This window comes from Fonsecaea nubica (genome assembly GCF_001646965.1).
Source record: "Fonsecaea nubica strain CBS 269.64 chromosome Unknown Scaff53, whole genome shotgun sequence".
Classification (NCBI taxonomy): Eukaryota; Fungi; Ascomycota; class Eurotiomycetes; order Chaetothyriales; family Herpotrichiellaceae; genus Fonsecaea; species Fonsecaea nubica.
This window is the reverse complement of record NW_019173726.1, coordinates 64,250-80,380: the sequence shown is the minus strand read 5'-3', so window position 1 is coordinate 80,380 and position 16,131 is coordinate 64,250. Positions and strand designations below refer to the sequence as shown.

At 52.5% G+C, this 16,131-nt stretch overlaps 6 protein-coding genes across 6 annotated transcripts; 3 read left to right on the top strand and 3 right to left on the bottom strand.

Annotated features, from left to right (window-relative positions):
• Positions 1 to 78: 78 nt before the first annotated feature.
• On the bottom strand, positions 79 to 588 carry AYO20_07512 (hypothetical protein; the record flags this gene model as incomplete). Its single annotated transcript, XM_022645797.1, has 2 exons — positions 79 to 259; positions 374 to 588. The coding sequence occupies 2 exons, from the start codon at positions 586 to 588 to the stop codon at positions 79 to 81; spliced, it is 396 nt and encodes a 131-aa protein (XP_022498207.1).
• A 981-nt stretch (positions 589 to 1,569) lies between these two features.
• Positions 1,570 to 2,394, bottom strand: AYO20_07511 (hypothetical protein; the record flags this gene model as incomplete). The annotated part of the gene is made up of 1 exon (XM_022645796.1): positions 1,570 to 2,394. The coding sequence occupies one exon, from the start codon at positions 2,392 to 2,394 to the stop codon at positions 1,570 to 1,572; it is 825 nt and encodes a 274-aa protein (XP_022498206.1).
• Positions 2,395 to 4,029: 1,635 nt separating this feature from the next.
• Positions 4,030 to 5,855, top strand: AYO20_07510 (hypothetical protein; the record flags this gene model as incomplete). Its single annotated transcript, XM_022645795.1, has 2 exons — positions 4,030 to 4,366; positions 4,468 to 5,855. The coding sequence occupies 2 exons, from the start codon at positions 4,030 to 4,032 to the stop codon at positions 5,853 to 5,855; spliced, it is 1,725 nt and encodes a 574-aa protein (XP_022498205.1).
• Positions 5,856 to 6,597: 742 nt separating this feature from the next.
• AYO20_07509 (hypothetical protein) lies at positions 6,598 to 9,267 on the bottom strand (the record flags this gene model as incomplete). Its single annotated transcript, XM_022645794.1, has 1 exon — positions 6,598 to 9,267. One exon carries the CDS (start codon positions 9,265 to 9,267, stop codon positions 6,598 to 6,600), a length of 2,670 nt encoding a protein of 889 aa, XP_022498204.1.
• Positions 9,268 to 10,285: 1,018 nt separating this feature from the next.
• AYO20_07508 (hypothetical protein) lies at positions 10,286 to 11,656 on the top strand (the record flags this gene model as incomplete). The annotated part of the gene is made up of 1 exon (XM_022645793.1): positions 10,286 to 11,656. The coding sequence occupies one exon, from the start codon at positions 10,286 to 10,288 to the stop codon at positions 11,654 to 11,656; it is 1,371 nt and encodes a 456-aa protein (XP_022498203.1).
• A 1,649-nt stretch (positions 11,657 to 13,305) lies between these two features.
• On the top strand, positions 13,306 to 15,906 carry AYO20_07507 (hypothetical protein; the record flags this gene model as incomplete). The annotated part of the gene is made up of 1 exon (XM_022645792.1): positions 13,306 to 15,906. The coding sequence occupies one exon, from the start codon at positions 13,306 to 13,308 to the stop codon at positions 15,904 to 15,906; it is 2,601 nt and encodes an 866-aa protein (XP_022498202.1).
• Between the last annotated feature and the right edge of the window lie 225 nt (positions 15,907 to 16,131).

Below are 16,131 nucleotides of genomic sequence, written 5' to 3'. Positions count from 1 at the left end.
TTGATTTAGGGTCAAGTTTTGATTCAGGACTGGAATTGGATTTGTGATTCGATTCGATTCGGTCAGGTCCAACTCTCTTTATGCTGGGTGGCTGGTGCGTCGTGGTTCGTGATGGTCGCATGCGTGTGAGTAAGCTCCGAGCGCGGTGGATTCGCTGGAAGAATCATGTCTTGATGTGTCATGCCATATCACGTCGTATCGTTCCATATCATATCGTTTCATGTTGGGCTGAGGCGGGGTGAGATGTGACGGGACGAGACTGAACGACCACACACACACTCTCGACTCGATCCGCCTCGAATCAACTCGGATGAAGTCGCTCTTATAACTCGGTTGACACCGTCCCATCCCACAAGTCTCCCCCAGACGCTACCCCCGCAGCGCCTGCCTCAGTCGCTGATCGCCCAGCGCCTCGACGATATTCCTCTCGCGCACCTCGCGCATATAGCGCCTTTGGTCGTCGGACGGAGTGAATGGATCGGCGACGTCTGGTCGCTTGATCAGGAGGCGGTGAACCACGAAGCCCATGGTGACGAGGGCAGCGGCGCTGGCGATGCAGATGGCGACGATGCCTTGGTAGGAGATCATCCTGTGTCCTCTCCGCTATGGATTTGGATCGAGGGAGAGAGGAGGGTTGAGGAGGAGGGGAATGGAGAGGGATCGGTCGATCGATTGATCGATAAAGATTTTGGGAGGTCGTAAAGACACAAATAGAGGGTGATGTACTTGTAAGTAAGTGGACAAGTATAAGTAGGAACGGCGAGGGACAGAGCAGTGAGAAAGATGCTGTATGATTGTTGTCTCTCGGCCCCCTTCACTCACTCACTGGACGGTTCAAATTCAACGGGTAATCCTCTGGTCCGTCATTTTCTCTTCTTACTGCTATATACTTTTTCCAAGTAGAGTTCCTCTATATTGCGCACGCTGGGAGAATGCTCTCGTGCCCCAAGTCATCGATGGGTCTGACTGTGTGCTGTGACTGGTCAGCTCGGGTTGTGGAGACAGTTGAGGAGCCTCTCGGTGGGTCCGCGGTTCCAGACAGAGAGAAAGGAGAGACGCGCCATTGGATCCCTTCGAGACATTCAATCTTCTTCGTCTGAGGAAAGGCTTATTCCCACGAGTCAGGTTGGGGCCAGGCCTCCATCGCGCAATGATTGGTGTGCTCGGGTTGTGGGGAGCTTGACAAGGCCAGAGAATCTTTGTCTCGTTACTTGATGTTTGGCCCATGCGTCGTCACCGACTGCTTTGGTCCGGCCGAAGTTGCAGTCGAGTTTCTTGCGCGAGTTTCCAGACAGGGACGTTTCGGGGCCTCTTTATGGCAACATCCCCTGCATGCTGGCATAGTATAGGTTTCACTTCGGCTCCCACAGCGGAGAATTCGCTGACAAACTCTCGTTCTCAACCTGGCGAACTCCAGCTCCAGTGCACGTTTTCTTCTCCAGAACAACGCCCTTCATATTTCAGTCGAAGCAATGTCTCCGCCTGGTGGCGTTGCCCTGTCTCACCAGCAAATGCGCCGTATGGAGGATTGCAACAGGTACACGAGAACGAACGTACGGACAGTTCCCTTCACACCCTCACCAAGTGGTCGACCAACGACCAGACATGGTGCTCGTCTTGCTCCCATTTTTGGACCTGGTGGAATTTTGACGCCCGTCCGTCAGAGTCTGGAAGCTCAATAACCTGACTCCAATGCACTCGATGATTCTCGGGCGGGAGCTCGATATCCTGAGGGTCTGGACAGAAGACCCCGTGAATACTGCCTGATTCCTCGATACCGACCGACCATTCGGCAATGTCGGCCATTGTGTCGGCTCTCCAAGTATTTTCCGCACGAGTCCCATTTCGAAGCAACGCGATTGCCTGTCGCCGAATGACCGGGTGTCGACACTTGACTCCGACCGCGAACAGCGAAGGGATGACTCGAGTCTCAAACATGAAGACGGGCCGCAGCTCGTCGACCTGGGGAGTGACGATGCGACCGGCGTGGTCGACCATGGTCTGGAAGATGGGGAAAAATTTGTCAAAATCCGTTTCATACATGCTCAACCCCGTGCACACCAAGATGAAATAATAGCCGTACACCACATGGAGCAGCGAATAAGGCTCTACTTCGTGTTGGAGAGGTGGTCTGCTGGGACACCGGATCCTCTCTTCAAAAGCCGTGTGCCACTTGAGAAAGTCCGTTCGAAGTCGTTCCTGTCGGGTACCCAGATCCGAGGAGGGCGTCCAGTCTTTTGGTTTGTTGATTCTGATTTCCCTCGTGTCGACAATGAAATCGTGGGCGGCAAAGAGTAAGACGTAAAGTCCGTCTCGAGCATCCGCCAACGTCTCAAACACCATACGACCAAAAGCCCTTTGCCGGTCCAGTGGTAGTCTTTGCGATGCAGACATATTTTGTAACAAGTCACGGACTGTACTATGGATCGAGCTCTCTGACTGTGTTGGCGCACAACTCGAATGTTTGGGTTCTGCTGCCGTTTCCAACATGGCGACTGCTCGTTGATAGAGTGCTATTGCCCCGGAAGAGTTGTTTTGCAGGCACTCTATGCAAATGTAGAGGATGCACGATATGACAGCGGTTGTTGATTGATGCGTGGCTTCTTTCAGTAGTGACCGTAAACGAGCAATTGACTTGCCGTACCACGTCAAAGCCCTTTGATGTTCTGCGTTTGCGACGCTGCTTGCCACTGTACATGTGGTGGATGACTGAAAGTGCTGGATCAGAGACGATAGAGAAATGACGGCGTCCCGGATTACCGGGTCTGAGTGACTGAGCTGAGGAAGAAGCTGGCTCCAGAAGTGTTCATCCACAGTCCGTGAACAATCGGGAACGACTCGCCGCACGAAGAATTCGAAAGCTTGAACCTCGATTCGCTCAGACCCTACATATATTTGGGGTCTTTTCACTTGTACCACTGCACGATTTGCCTCTGGTGACCAGGTCTCCCAGGTCAACTTTGTGCCAGAGTGAAGATAGCCATCGCATTTTCTCCCGGTAGTCAAGCATCTCTTGCAGGCGGGCCGCTCCTGGCCGCACTTTATTTTTCTGATTTTGCAGGTGATGCATCCATCATGAGATTTCCTGCTCCCGAGCTGGCCTTGTCTTAGTCGTGATTTAGGCGGCGTCATATTCAGAAGTTGGTCTCGTTTTGATAGACGGAGTATCGGCAATCAGGGAGAAAAAGTGGTCCATGAGGATGGAAATACACTGTACTCTAGGTCAAAAGCCCCCCAAGCTAAGGAGGGTTTGCACTGCAAAGCGATCGATACCTGGCAGTGCATGGTAAGTCTCACTGATGAGAAAAATGGAAGTTGAGATTGAAGTGATGGAGCCAGGAAGCTCCCGCCGCTTTTGGAAGATTCTCAACCGGAGCCAAGACCCGGATGGAGTGGACATTCAAGACCAGACAGCCCATATCGACTGAATTGCCGTCGTAATGCAGGAACATCTCCATCGAGTCCTTCCAAATCTTCAGACAAGGCTTGACTGTCGAGATGGGTCGTTGACGCCACCGGATGGCGGCTCTCACCGACACGAGGCTGCCGAACGACGAGGCTGAGCTGTTTCTCGTTCAGCCTTGCGCTGGCCCAGCCTTGCGCCGAGGAAGGATACTTGAATCTTTCTCCGACAGCAACTGACGATCATGTCCCCAAACTTCTGACCAGCTTCACCGGCCACCCAGTTTACAACGGTCATGGATCAACCTCTATATTGGGATTGTCTTACTACATCAGTCCCACAGAGTCTCGTTCTGGGTACACCTCTGACTCTTGTTTAATCCCTCATGCCTCCAACTCAAGCAAGTGCCGTCACTATTTAACCGAATGCCGGCGTTGCCGCATGGGGGAATCGGCGAAACTCCGTCCTCATGAAATCGCCGTGGCCTCCATTATTCGGCTGGATATAAAAGGGATCGTGAGCCTCTCGAAGCAAGCAGAGTCATTCACCTATGTGGAAAAAAAGACTGGAGTGAGAGAAAGTCAGCACTGGTCAACAAATATCAATCCCTGTAGTCGATTCGAGCAATGGAGGACAACCTAGATCGCACGTTACTCCTTCCACCACACACCGGCCCCAATGTCTTTCCCAATAGCCCTTTCTTCAGCAAGCTCCTGCGCCATGCACGACGCGATCGTCTTGCCCTTCGAGATGTCGATCTGGGACTCGAGAAGACCTATACTGAAATCCTATCCGATGTGCTGTCCTTCAGGTCTGTGGTCGAGCGGTCACTGAGTGAGAAGACCATCAGCGCTCTCGAAAGGGGTGACGAGGTCTACATTGGAGTGATGGCTGCCGGCGGTTATGAATTCACCGTTGCTGTGCTGACGGTCCTCGCCCTTGGAGCCGCGGTGGTTCCTATAGGTAAGTCCGTGTGAATAAAATGCTGTTCTTTGCCTCTCTTGTCATATGCTATGCTACCATGTATCCGTAAAGAACTCCGGCTGACTCGACACTATTGTAAGCTACCTCTGCACCCGTGGCTGAAGTCGCTTATTTCGTCACAAAATCACGACAAGCACTGCTTCTCGTGAGCGAAGAAGTCCTCCAGCATGGCCGAGACGTTCAGAAGTACATCCACTCCGACGCAGGTGTCGACATCTCTATACTCCCCATTCTTTCCAACATTCCACAGTCTTCTGCCCTCTCCGCCTTTGAAATAGTACTCTCTTCAACGCGGCGCTTAGACGACTACGGCCCCGGAGTGGTCATCTTCACCTCAGGCACGACAGGTCGGCCGAAAGGCGCTGTAATGCGCCGCTTGTACACGCACGAGAGCGCGCTAGCGATCGGTGAAGGCTACGATGTGTCGCACACGGACGTGCTCCTGCATGTCTTGCCAGTCCACCACACGACCGGTCTGCAGACCTCGTTCTTCGTCTTCCTCGTCGCGGGCGCTTGCATCGAATTCAAGCGCGGCTCGTTCGACCCGGACTGGGTGTGGAAACGGATGTTGCGGGGAGGACTGACCGTCTTGTCTGCGGTGCCGACCATCCTTTTGCGGTTGAAATGGCACTACGAAAAGCACATCGCCCCGCTGCCTCCCACAGAACGACAACAGTACGACGATGCGGCAAACAACTTCCGCGAGGTCATGTGCGGCTCCAGCGCGCTCCAGGACCCTGTGCAAGAGTTCTGGACCACATTGCGCCGAGGGCGACCCATCCTGACCCGCTACGGGGCCACCGAATTCCCCGGGTGCCTGAAAGTGCCGTCTAACGCAGGCGATCTCCCTCCCGGGTGCGTGGGCCTGCCCGTGCCGGGGGTGGAATTGAAACTGTCCGAAGGCGGCGAGGGCGAACTGCTCGTGCGTTCGCCGTACATGTTCTCCAAGTACCTGTTCGATACGGAGGCAACGCGCCAGGCGCACGACGCCGATGGCTTCTTCAAGACGGGCGACATCCTCCGCCGCGAGGGGCAGTATTACTTCGTCGTGGGCCGCGCCTCGGTCGACATCATCAAGTCCGGCGGCTACAAGATCTCGGCCATCGACGTCGAGAGGGCGTGCTTCAAGCTGCCCTACGTCAGCGAGGTGGCCGTGCTGGGCGTCGAGGACGACGAGTTTGGCCAGCGCGTCGCCGCCGTGGTCGCCGTCAAGACATCGCCTTCGAACGCGAATGCAGATACCCTTCCGAGACTAACCATTGAGCGCCTCCGCGCAGACCTCCGCGGCGAACTGACCCCGTACAAGCTCCCCACCCTCCTACGAGTCGTGCAGGGCGAGCTCCCCAAGGGCGGCACGGGCAAAGTACAGAAGAAGATCCTCGGGCCGCAGATGTTTCCGTCGGACTGGAGGACGCATGCGGACGTGCAGGTCTATGAGCCCAAGCGAGGCAGGGGTGCGAAGCTGTGAACTGTCAACTGTGAGCAGTCAACTGCGACGAGATTTACCGGTGTTGTCTGGAGTTCATCTGCCTTGCGAGAGTAGAGCAGAGCGGAGCATAATAGCGGAGCGAGTCACAGCGCGGACTCATAGAAGGACATAAAGAGCCTCTCGAGATATAGATGGAGAAGTCTATCCTATTCAGATACATCTCTCCTTTTCTCTCTGAGGTCTACGACTGAGAATTTCTGCAACATTGTCTTCTTCTCTTCTTGTTCACGTCGTACCCACCACGCGGCCGCCTCGACCGCTCTTCCGTCCGCGTCAGTGGCGAAGGGCAAAAAGAAAATACTTCTTTTGGCGATGGCTATTCAAAAAGAATCTACCGCCGTCGCACGATTCGACTCAATCAAGTTGTAGTTGGCACGAAATACTCATAAGATCCTTGATAATGTCGGAGCAATAACTCGGCATTAGGTATGTGATTGACCAGACCGTCAGTCATAGATAGGTAGGTACCTCGTGATGACTTTGGATGATGGACCACCCTCCGTCGTATTAAGCATTACGTGCGCCGTGCAGGAAGGACAAAACTCCACTCCAAGAAGCAATGCACCAAAAAGCCGCTGGCCAGCTCAAAACACTTGCTGGCTTCAGCTGATGTCGAGGCTCGTCATAACCAATGCGGCCTTTCCTTCACTCCAAAACAAATGGTGCGGTTCATAATACCCAAGCCCGCGCTATGCAAAATTGGTGATTATCGTAATACATTTCACTTCTTGCCCTTCTTCCCCTTTCCTTTTGTCGGTTCGTCTGTAGTGCCCAAAATCGCGTCAAAAGTGATGTTCGGATTCAGCGTTGAGGGGGTTCGAGAGCTATTGCGGTATGAAGGTGGCGCATCCATGGCTTCCAGGCCCAAATTGACCGAACTTCGATCTCGACTGAGGCTGCGGAAATCGCCAGAGCCAGTAGGAGATGCCGGGCGCAGTAGCGGTGAGTGTAGGGGACTGACATAAGGAGATTGGGCGGGACTCGCATACGGTGAATATGCGCTGGCAGGCCGCAGTTGCAGCTGGTGCCCATTGCCATCCACGCGCTGGGATGTTTCCGTGGTTCCTTCTCCAGGCGAATCTTCAAGCCACTTTGTAGCGGCTGTCCAGCAGTGGCTCCGTCTGTAAATCCCTTCAACACTGTGATCAATCAGGTCTGCTGGAAGACTCACGTAGCCACCGCCACTGGCCACATTGTACCATGCTCGAGAAGTGGACTGATCTTCCTTCATCCAGGGTCGCCCTCCTCTGGGTGCGACGCACAGGAAATATTCCACACCTTCGGTATGCTTCAGGTCCCTAGCGTCGACCACAGTCATGGGAAGAGCCTGAAGGACGGCGTACATGAACAGCCATTGCCCACATCGCGCGTCTACGACCTGATCAAGGGTCTTTCCTCGACCAAGTTGACGTTCGTAACTGAAGAAATCTTGAATGAAGGTGCTGGCGACGATCGACTCGCGGTTGTAGGACCCCAACAGCACCTCGTTGATCTCGTTCTCTTTCAGCTTTTTGCTTTGAGCGGCCGATTTGTCAGATATTACCACATGGCGACGATTAAAACTGTTGGAGAATTGTGGAATCAACGGCGTATCGAACGGGATAGGGGGAATGACTGGTGGTGTGGCTCGATCATATTCACTCTCGACCCTTCGGAGCGCATGTTGTATTGTTTCATTCTGGTCATCAGTTTCGGCATCTTCGGCCATTGGCGCCATGTCGACAGTCCTTGTCGTAATCGCTGAACGGTCCACAAAGATGTCGTACAAGTCTGTAAAGTCTTTGTACAGCTCCTGTAACAATATCCGATTAAGGCCGCTTTCCTCAAAGTTGTTCTTTTTCGAGGACGCTTTGGGAGGCCAAGCACCGTAACGTCGGCGTAGATAGGCCATAGTAAATCGTCTAAAGTCTAGAAAAGCGGTTTTCCATTCCTTAAACCGAATCAGTTTAGCTTCAGTCGAAGTCTGTGAGTTGGCGATCCCAGCAAACATGGAAGGGAAGTCGAAGTCTTCGAGTTTGCCCTTGACCGTTAACAGCCTTTGCTCCATGTCGATCTGGGCTCGCTCCAACCGGTTTATCGTGATCGGTGACATTTTCTCGTACTTTGGACTTTTGATTGACTTGATGTCTGCGAGGCGACCGACGGCGTGGCAGAATCCTTCATTGTACAACGGCCATGATTTGAGGTGCTCCCCGAGCACTATGGCCTCGATGGTCTTTTCACGACTGGACCTCACATCAGCCAGTCGGAGCTCATCACAATATCGCGAAAAGCTGTTGTAGGGCACATCCCCCCATGTAGAGCCGTCTGCATTCGAAAACGAAAACCTCTTGAGGATGCTGCTGATTCCCATGAATATGGAAAACAGAGTCACTTGTCTAGGCGTCGCGACCAAGGCGCCACCAGCGAGAAAGGCAAAGAAATTGCGATAAAGGACTACAAGTTCGAGATCATCCCCGTGCAGCTCTGTCCCTGGTTGCGATATGTCTACTTCAAACCCCAGGGGCAGATAGACATGCTTCTCTTGATTGATCGAAGTGACGATATTGGGGACAGAGAAATTTGTGGGACGGTAAATCGAGCTCCCTTGTGACGATGGACGTGGTTGCAATGGGCTCATTGACATTTCAGAAAACGCTGTCTGCATCTGAGGAATGTCGCTGTTCCTCTCCACTGGTGACGTTGGAGAATTCATTCGCAGATTGACGAGCGACCTTGAGTCGGCGAGAAGAGTAGAGTCGATACGGAAACAAGGCCCTTTTCCCGAGGACGGGGGATAGAGGTATACGACTGTATCGCCATAATCACTCCAGAGTTCCGTAACTCTGTCACCCTTCAACAGCGGCGTGAGGTCGTATGCAACATGCTCCCGTAAGCCAGCGATCCACGCCTTGGAAGGCCCTTCGCCGTCGGCAAATTTGTGTTTATCTGCTTTTCCATGGAGCCAACTCTTCTTCTTTGCGATCTTCGCGGAGGGAGGAGTTGCAGGATGACACGGGGAGCCAGCCGTACCGGGTGGTATCAACAAGTTGGGTGTCTGAGGTCGACTTCTGCTAGCATCCCTGCTCCGTACCAGACTATGGGGACTGCTATTCCGACTTCCAGGAACACTATCGGCTGCGCTATGATGGCTGCTCGGAGGACGCACTGCGCCAGAGTCGGAGAGAAGAGGAGGAGGCGCAAGTGGGGGCAAGTCAGCGTTGAGATCGACCTCGGAGGAAGAGGTAATGCGGTGCTTGTGCAGTTTGTGTGATATAGCGTGGCTAGTAGACTGAGGTGCAATATGAGGAGAAACAGTAGTCGCAGCGGGCATCGTTGGAGGTGAATCGGGATTGATTTTGTCGGCGGAATCGCGCGACAGGGAAAATAAGGATGATAACCGCTTCGCCATGTTGCTGGTATGCCGCCTCTAAACACACGGACACATTCCCCAAGGAGATCTGATATATTCCTTCTTGTTTCCCGCTCAGGCCAATTAACGAATGTGATGCTATTCAGCTCTTCGACCAGTGAATGTCATGGCCGCAGGTCACTTGTGCCCGTGATGAATGGCGCAACTTTTCCAGGTTGCTAAATACAGCTCAATGTGTTGTCGTGTCACCATATTCAAGGAGAGGTGACTACCGGGAAGGAAACTTGAGGGTCTAAGAGGGCCAGAGAATGAAAAGGGTAAATCAGATAGGTCATGCATGTCCTAACGCCCCGGAAAAGCGTTTGCAGGGGGGATGACAGGTGAGCCGCATGTGTGCGTATGTTGAGTGGCTGTGAATAGGTGAGGCAAATAATCCTGCCATGTAACGAGGTGGGTGGTGATGCTAGTCGCAGTGAGAATGATGAGCAGGTGAATGGAGACTTGGGCATCCGGAAGGACAAGGATGAGGTTCGCGATCCTCTCTTGGAGATGCCTAGACGTCGCATGTTGTGCCCCCATCGATTGTTGGAATTCGACCGCTTCTGCCATCCTTTTGGATCTGTTGGTTAGAAGAGACAATGTGCCTGCGTCACCCACGCTCGCTTTTCAACCTCTACCGTTGACGTTGACGTCGACATCTCCAGTTTTCAGTGGCAACCTTTGCCCTTTGTCGCCTAGATCAAGGGACCATCCACTGCAGGCGATGCTTGAGCTACCACTAACGTTCAACCTTAGCGAGACACCAATGGGGACACCAATGGGGACAGGGTCACCTTGACGGGATCATTGGCTTTAAGCAGCAAAGGAAAATTCTGACCTCGACTTGCTGACCATGTGCAGAGGGATTACGCACCGCGTGCACCTATCTCGGTGTGTTTAAATGCGGACATAATAATCTTCTTGGGCTCAGAAACGCATGTGGAGTTATTATTGTCGACAGCTGGCGAAACCACTGAACCTGCATCTCCGGGCACATCCCGTGTCGATAGCGCCCAATATGACATTAAGGGCCAGTCCCCGCGCGCATCCTCCCAAGGTACCCAAAACCAGGCATATTGATTTCCTCAAGGGCTGGCCAAACACGAGCCTCCTGCCGCTCCATCAGCTGGAGCAGGCTTCGAAGCGTATATTATCCGATCCCGCCAACTCGGATGTATTGTTTTATGGTCCAGACGAAGGCTACCAGCCGCTCAGGGGGGAAATTGCCAAATGGCTCAATAATTTCTACAGACCAAAGGATATAATCTCAAGCGAGAGAATATGCATTAGTGGCGGTGCCAGCCAGAATCTAGCCTGCGTTTTGCAGACGTTCACTGACCCAGTCTATACTCGCAATGTCTGGATGGTGGCACCGACTTATTATTTGGCTTGCAGGATCTTCAACGACTCTGGTTTTGACAACAGGTTAAAGGCTGTACCCGAGGATGCCGAAGGTATCGACATCGAATACCTCCAGCGAGCCATTCACGAGAGCGAGGCGCGCGCAATGGCTGAAAACAATTCATCGCCCCGATTCAAGTCGCCTAAGCCGTGGAGAAAGATATATAAGCACGTCATCTACGCAGTACCAACATTCTCTAATCCTTCAGGTCGAATCATGAGTCTTGAGCGTCGCCGAGCCCTTGTTCGTCTGGCACGGCACTACGACGCTCTCATTGTCACTGACGACGTCTACGACATGCTTCAGTGGCCCTCTGACCCCAAGGCGGGCTCACATAGGATGGATACAGCCGTCCTGCCACGGATAGTTGATGTTGACCGAGAATTGGATGGCGGAGTAGTCGACGAATATGGGCATGCGGTGAGTAATGGGAGCTTTAGCAAAATTATTGGGCCCGGTTGTCGAACAGGGTGGGCTGAAGGGACTCCCGCGTTCGTCTATGGGTTGTCACAAACGGGTTCAAGTCGCTCGGGAGGTGCGCCTTCCCATCTGGCTGCTTCCTTCATTTCCCAGATGATGTCCACTGGAGTTTTGCAAAACCACATCCTACAGGAATTGCAGCCAGCATATGCGCAACGATACCATTTGATGATGCGAGCAGTCGAGCAACACCTATTACCAATGGGCGTGACTGTGCCTCAGGCGGATAAGGATGTTGCTGGAGGCTACTTCATCTGGTTGACCCTGCCTGCCCATTTGGATTCGACGCTCATCTACAAACGAGCGTTGGAAGAAGCGAACTTGACTGTAATTGCGGGACCTATGTTCAAGGTGGACGGAGATGGAAAAATCAAGGAAGCGCGGTTTGAACAGGATCTCCGTTTGTGCTATGCCTGGGAAGACTTGGATGTAATCGAGGAGGGTATCGTTCGATTGGCCGGGGTGATTGAAACCGAGTTAGAAGCAATGAGGTCTGGTAGAGGATGAGCTGGGGTGACATTGGACGTGAATTCTGATGAGGAATATGAGAATATGACTTGTCAGTGCTCGGGGTAGCCAACCAGTCAAATATCCAACTTGGCTCTGATCCCTGTTTTATCGTTGCCGTACCTGGTCCTTTGGCCAATTATCCCAGCAGCCCAGTAATTTCTTCACATTCTTCCTGCTTGCGCAGGTTGCAGCATGTCGAAGCAATGGCCAGCCACACAGTCAAGCCTCGACAGCGCCACTCCCACTACCCGAAGTGCTCCATTTGTCAAACCTAGCACGTTTCGAAGGTTTCATACCCCTGGCGCTGATTCCGCCAATCGGAGAAGATGTCATCGGCCAATTTGCTGGCATCTCGAACCCCCTTCGCTTCGTGTCATCTTCCTCCTTCTTTCTCGACAGATTTTCCTTCGCCTGCGCCACCTTTCCGAGTTCATAACTCAGAGAGTGGAGAGGAAGCTCTATGCGGATTAAGGAGCTTGCAGGATCGCCGTGTCCAACGAATGAGATGTCTCGGGTGGTCCAGAGTTGCTTGTTTTTGGATCCCCTACCACGCGGTTGCTTCCAGGCGGAGCGGCGCGAATTGACCTAGCTTCACCGGGACAGCTGGTCCAGGAGGTAATGTCGGCAGTGAAAGATCGGAGACACTGGCTTCCTGCTTGGTACCCCTTTGTTCAGCGAGCAGAAGGGAAATAAAAAGGACAGCAGGAGTCCACCGAAAGATGGGTCAAAACGGCGTGTTGCGAAATTGGGACAAAGAGCAACTAACACACCCAAAGCAGCTGGCTGGCTGGCTGACGTCGTGCACAGAGTACCGAGTACGTACAAGTGATCGACACCGCTAGACTGACTGCAGAGGTCAAACAGGGTTGAAAAGAAAGCCGGGATTCTCTGTGAGACTGCCATCTTCTTGTGTTCCTGCTGCGTTGTGCTGTGCGCGTGCGAGTTGTGCGAACAAACGCCTGCCAGCGCATATCATCAACACCAAAGTCCTTCTCTTCTCATTCTGTCTGTCGCTCTTTCAGCAGATTCCAAGGGTGCGCTCGTTGTCCCTTACCATTTCTTTGATTCATTCGCTCGGTTCTCTTCGGATTTCTTCGTCATTTTGCTTTGTTTCATTCAAGTCGGTTCTTGTGGGTCGAGGACATCTTTGTCACTCATTCGAGAAGAGAAAGAAGGAGGAAGAAAGAGAGAGAGAAAGGCCTCGGAAGAATTGCCCTTCTCACAGACTCCCTCGTTGTCGCTACCGGACCCTCTGCAACAACAATTGTCTGTTTACGCGTGAGAACGCAGTTACGATTGTCCGTTATCAATTGTCCCTCTCACTCTGATTCATCACTATTCAAAACCCCTTCGTCACTTGCACGACTGAACCCGTGCCTGCCTCTTTATCCTGCCTTCCGTTCTCCGGTGCACAGTTCACACGACCAATTCCACAATTTACTACACCCTTGTCACCACTGTTGAAACGCGTGTTGAAGCCGCCGACCCGGTGATCGCTGCCTTTCACAACTGCCTCGACCTCGTTTGTCTGGTGCTGGTCACCTCCAACGTTATAAAGAATTCCCACTCAGTCCTAGGACTTTTTCGAAACCACTACTTCTCAAATTTGTCACAGCAAAAGAATCGCCTCAATATCGACGCCAAACATGCTGTTCCCCTTCCTACTCATTCTCCTAGCCTGGCTGGCCAGGGCCATCCCGACACGCGTCCCCATCGAATCTCGACAAGCGGCGTCCTCGTATTGGCTCTCCCAGATCCAGCGACAAGGCACCGTGGCTTACGACTCCAGCCCCGGCTACAAGATCTTCCGTAATGTCAAAGACTATGGCGCAGTTGGCGACGGTGTGACCGATGACACCACTGCCATCAACAATGCCATTACCGATGGGTCGCGATGCGGACAAGGCTGCGATAGCTCTACCACTGCCCCTGCACTCGTCTATTTTCCACCTGGTACCTACGCTGTCTCAGCTCCCATCATTCAGCTCTACTACACCCAATTTGTCGGTGATGCGGTCAATATTCCCACTGTCCTTGCCCTACCTAGCTTCAAAGGCCTGGCTGTACTCGATACCGATCCTTACATCCCAGGTGGCAATGGTGCTCAGTGGTATACAAATCAAAACAATTTCTATCGACAGATACGCAACTTCATTGTCGATATCTCCCAGATGCCAGAAGACCAGGGAGCGGGCATTCATTGGCAGGTTGCACAAGCCACCAGTCTTCAAAATATTGTGTTCAATATGCGCCCAAAGAGCCCCACCAATAAACAGCAAGGGATTTTCATGGACAACGGCTCCGGAGGCTTCATGTCGGATCTTGTATTCAATGGTGGCAATTACGGCGCTTTCTTAGGCAACCAACAGTTTACCACGCGCAACATGACCTTCAACGGGTGCAACACTGCCATTTTCATGAATTGGAACTGGTTGTGGACTTTGAAGTCCGTGACAATCAACCAATGCGACGTCGGCATCGACATGTCGAACTTGAACAATGGAGTTAACCAGACTGTTGGATCTGTGATTCTTCTTGACAGTGCCATGACTGGCACTCCAATTGGTATAAAAACCTCGTACAATATGAGTAGCCAGCCCACTACTGGAGGGACCTTGGCTTTGCAGAATGTCGACTTCACTGGGGTTCAGACGGCTATTGTTGGTGCAGACGGGACCACTCCCATCCTGGCTGGCGGCTTTGTTGTGGAATCTTGGGGTCAAGGTGACTCTTATACTCCTGCGAGTGGATCGTCTCAAAACGTCAAGAGAGAACCGCAACTTGGGCCTTTGTCTTTCCAGCCTCCGTCAATCTCGTACTACTCGACGACTACCAGTACACTCACCGTTTCGGCCATACCACCACCCAGTGGCATATTGCTCACAACCACCACTGTCTATGTCACTGCGTCTCCGACAGCTGCTGGCAACGCTTCCTCAAGCTTGTCGGCCAATGCTACACGATCTCAGCCTACACTGTTATCTGGATCAACTCCTGGCACATGCTCTCCAACCCCGGTGTCGTTGAAATCGGCACGTGTTCAACAACCGCTGACTGCTCCCAGCATGGCCTCGTCTCTGATGAACGGGAATAAGGTTTTTGAGCGCTCCAAGCCTCAATACCAAGACGTCCCGGTGTCGTCCTTTGTCAGCGTCAAATCGGCGGGAGCCAAAGGCGACGGCGTAACTGACGACACTGCAGCAATTCAAAACATTTTCAATAATGCCACTCCCGACCAGGTCGTGTACTTCGACCACGGCGCCTATGTCATTAGCAATACAGTCATGGTCCCCTCCAACATCCGCATCACAGGAGAAATCTGGCCTCTTATTATGGCTCAAGGTTCGGCGTTCTCAGATGTCAGCAACCCCAAGCCCGTCTTTCAAGTCGGAACTGAAGGAGATGTCGGTTCTGTGGAGATAACGGACCTCGTTTTCGAGACTCTTGGGCCCGCTCCTGGTGCTATCATGATGCAGTGGAATGTTGCAGAAGCGTCCCAGGGTTCTTGTGGCATGTGGGATGTCCACTTCCGGATCGGAGGGACTGCAGGAACTCAGCTGCAGCAAGATACATGCCAGGCTAACATCACTGGCTCTTTTGAATTCAAGCCCCAGTGTGCAGGGTCCTTCTTACTGATGCACATCACTCAGCAAGCCTCCGCCTATTTGGAGAACTGCTGGTTCTGGGTAGCTGACCATGAGCTTGACATTACCGCCCACAACCAGACCAATATTTACAACGGTCGTGGATTGTTGGTTGAGAGCCAAGGTCCTGTCTGGCTGTACGGAACGTCATCAGAGCACAATCAGCTTTACAACTATCAATTTTCCAGTGCTCGGGATATCTTCATGGGTGCGATTCAAACAGAAACGCCCTATATGCAAGCTACTCCCAACGCCTTGGAAGGAGGGTTTCCACCAAATTCGGCATTCTCAGATCCTACTTTTGCCGACTGCACCACTGACTCGTGCAAGAAGGCCTGGGGCTTGCGGATCGTGGACTCAAGTGGTCTTCACATGTATGGTGCAGGGCTCTACAGCTTCTTTGACAATTATCTCCAAACATGCTTGGATACAGAGTCATGTCAAGAAAACATGGTCGACATTCAATGCTCATCCAATCTCAGCTTGTATGGTCTAACAACGAAGGCTTCAGTGAACATGGTTAATGTTGACGGAACGCCCGAGGCCCTCGGCCAAGATCATGTGAACCTATTCGGTCAGACCTTGCTTCTGTTCGAGACTTGAAGTATTGTGTCATTCGGACAAGATGACCTTCGAGAGCATCGAATCGAAAGCAACAAAGGAATGCAGAATCGTTAGGAAACGACGATCGCGGGCACTAGCGTTGATTTTTTGTGCATCTATTGGACAATGGGTGGTGGAACTCATGCACGAGTGAACTAGCATGATTACGAGCATATGGGATTCTACCAAGCATTAGTTGCTGTTATGGCTTGAGCTTCATGATAT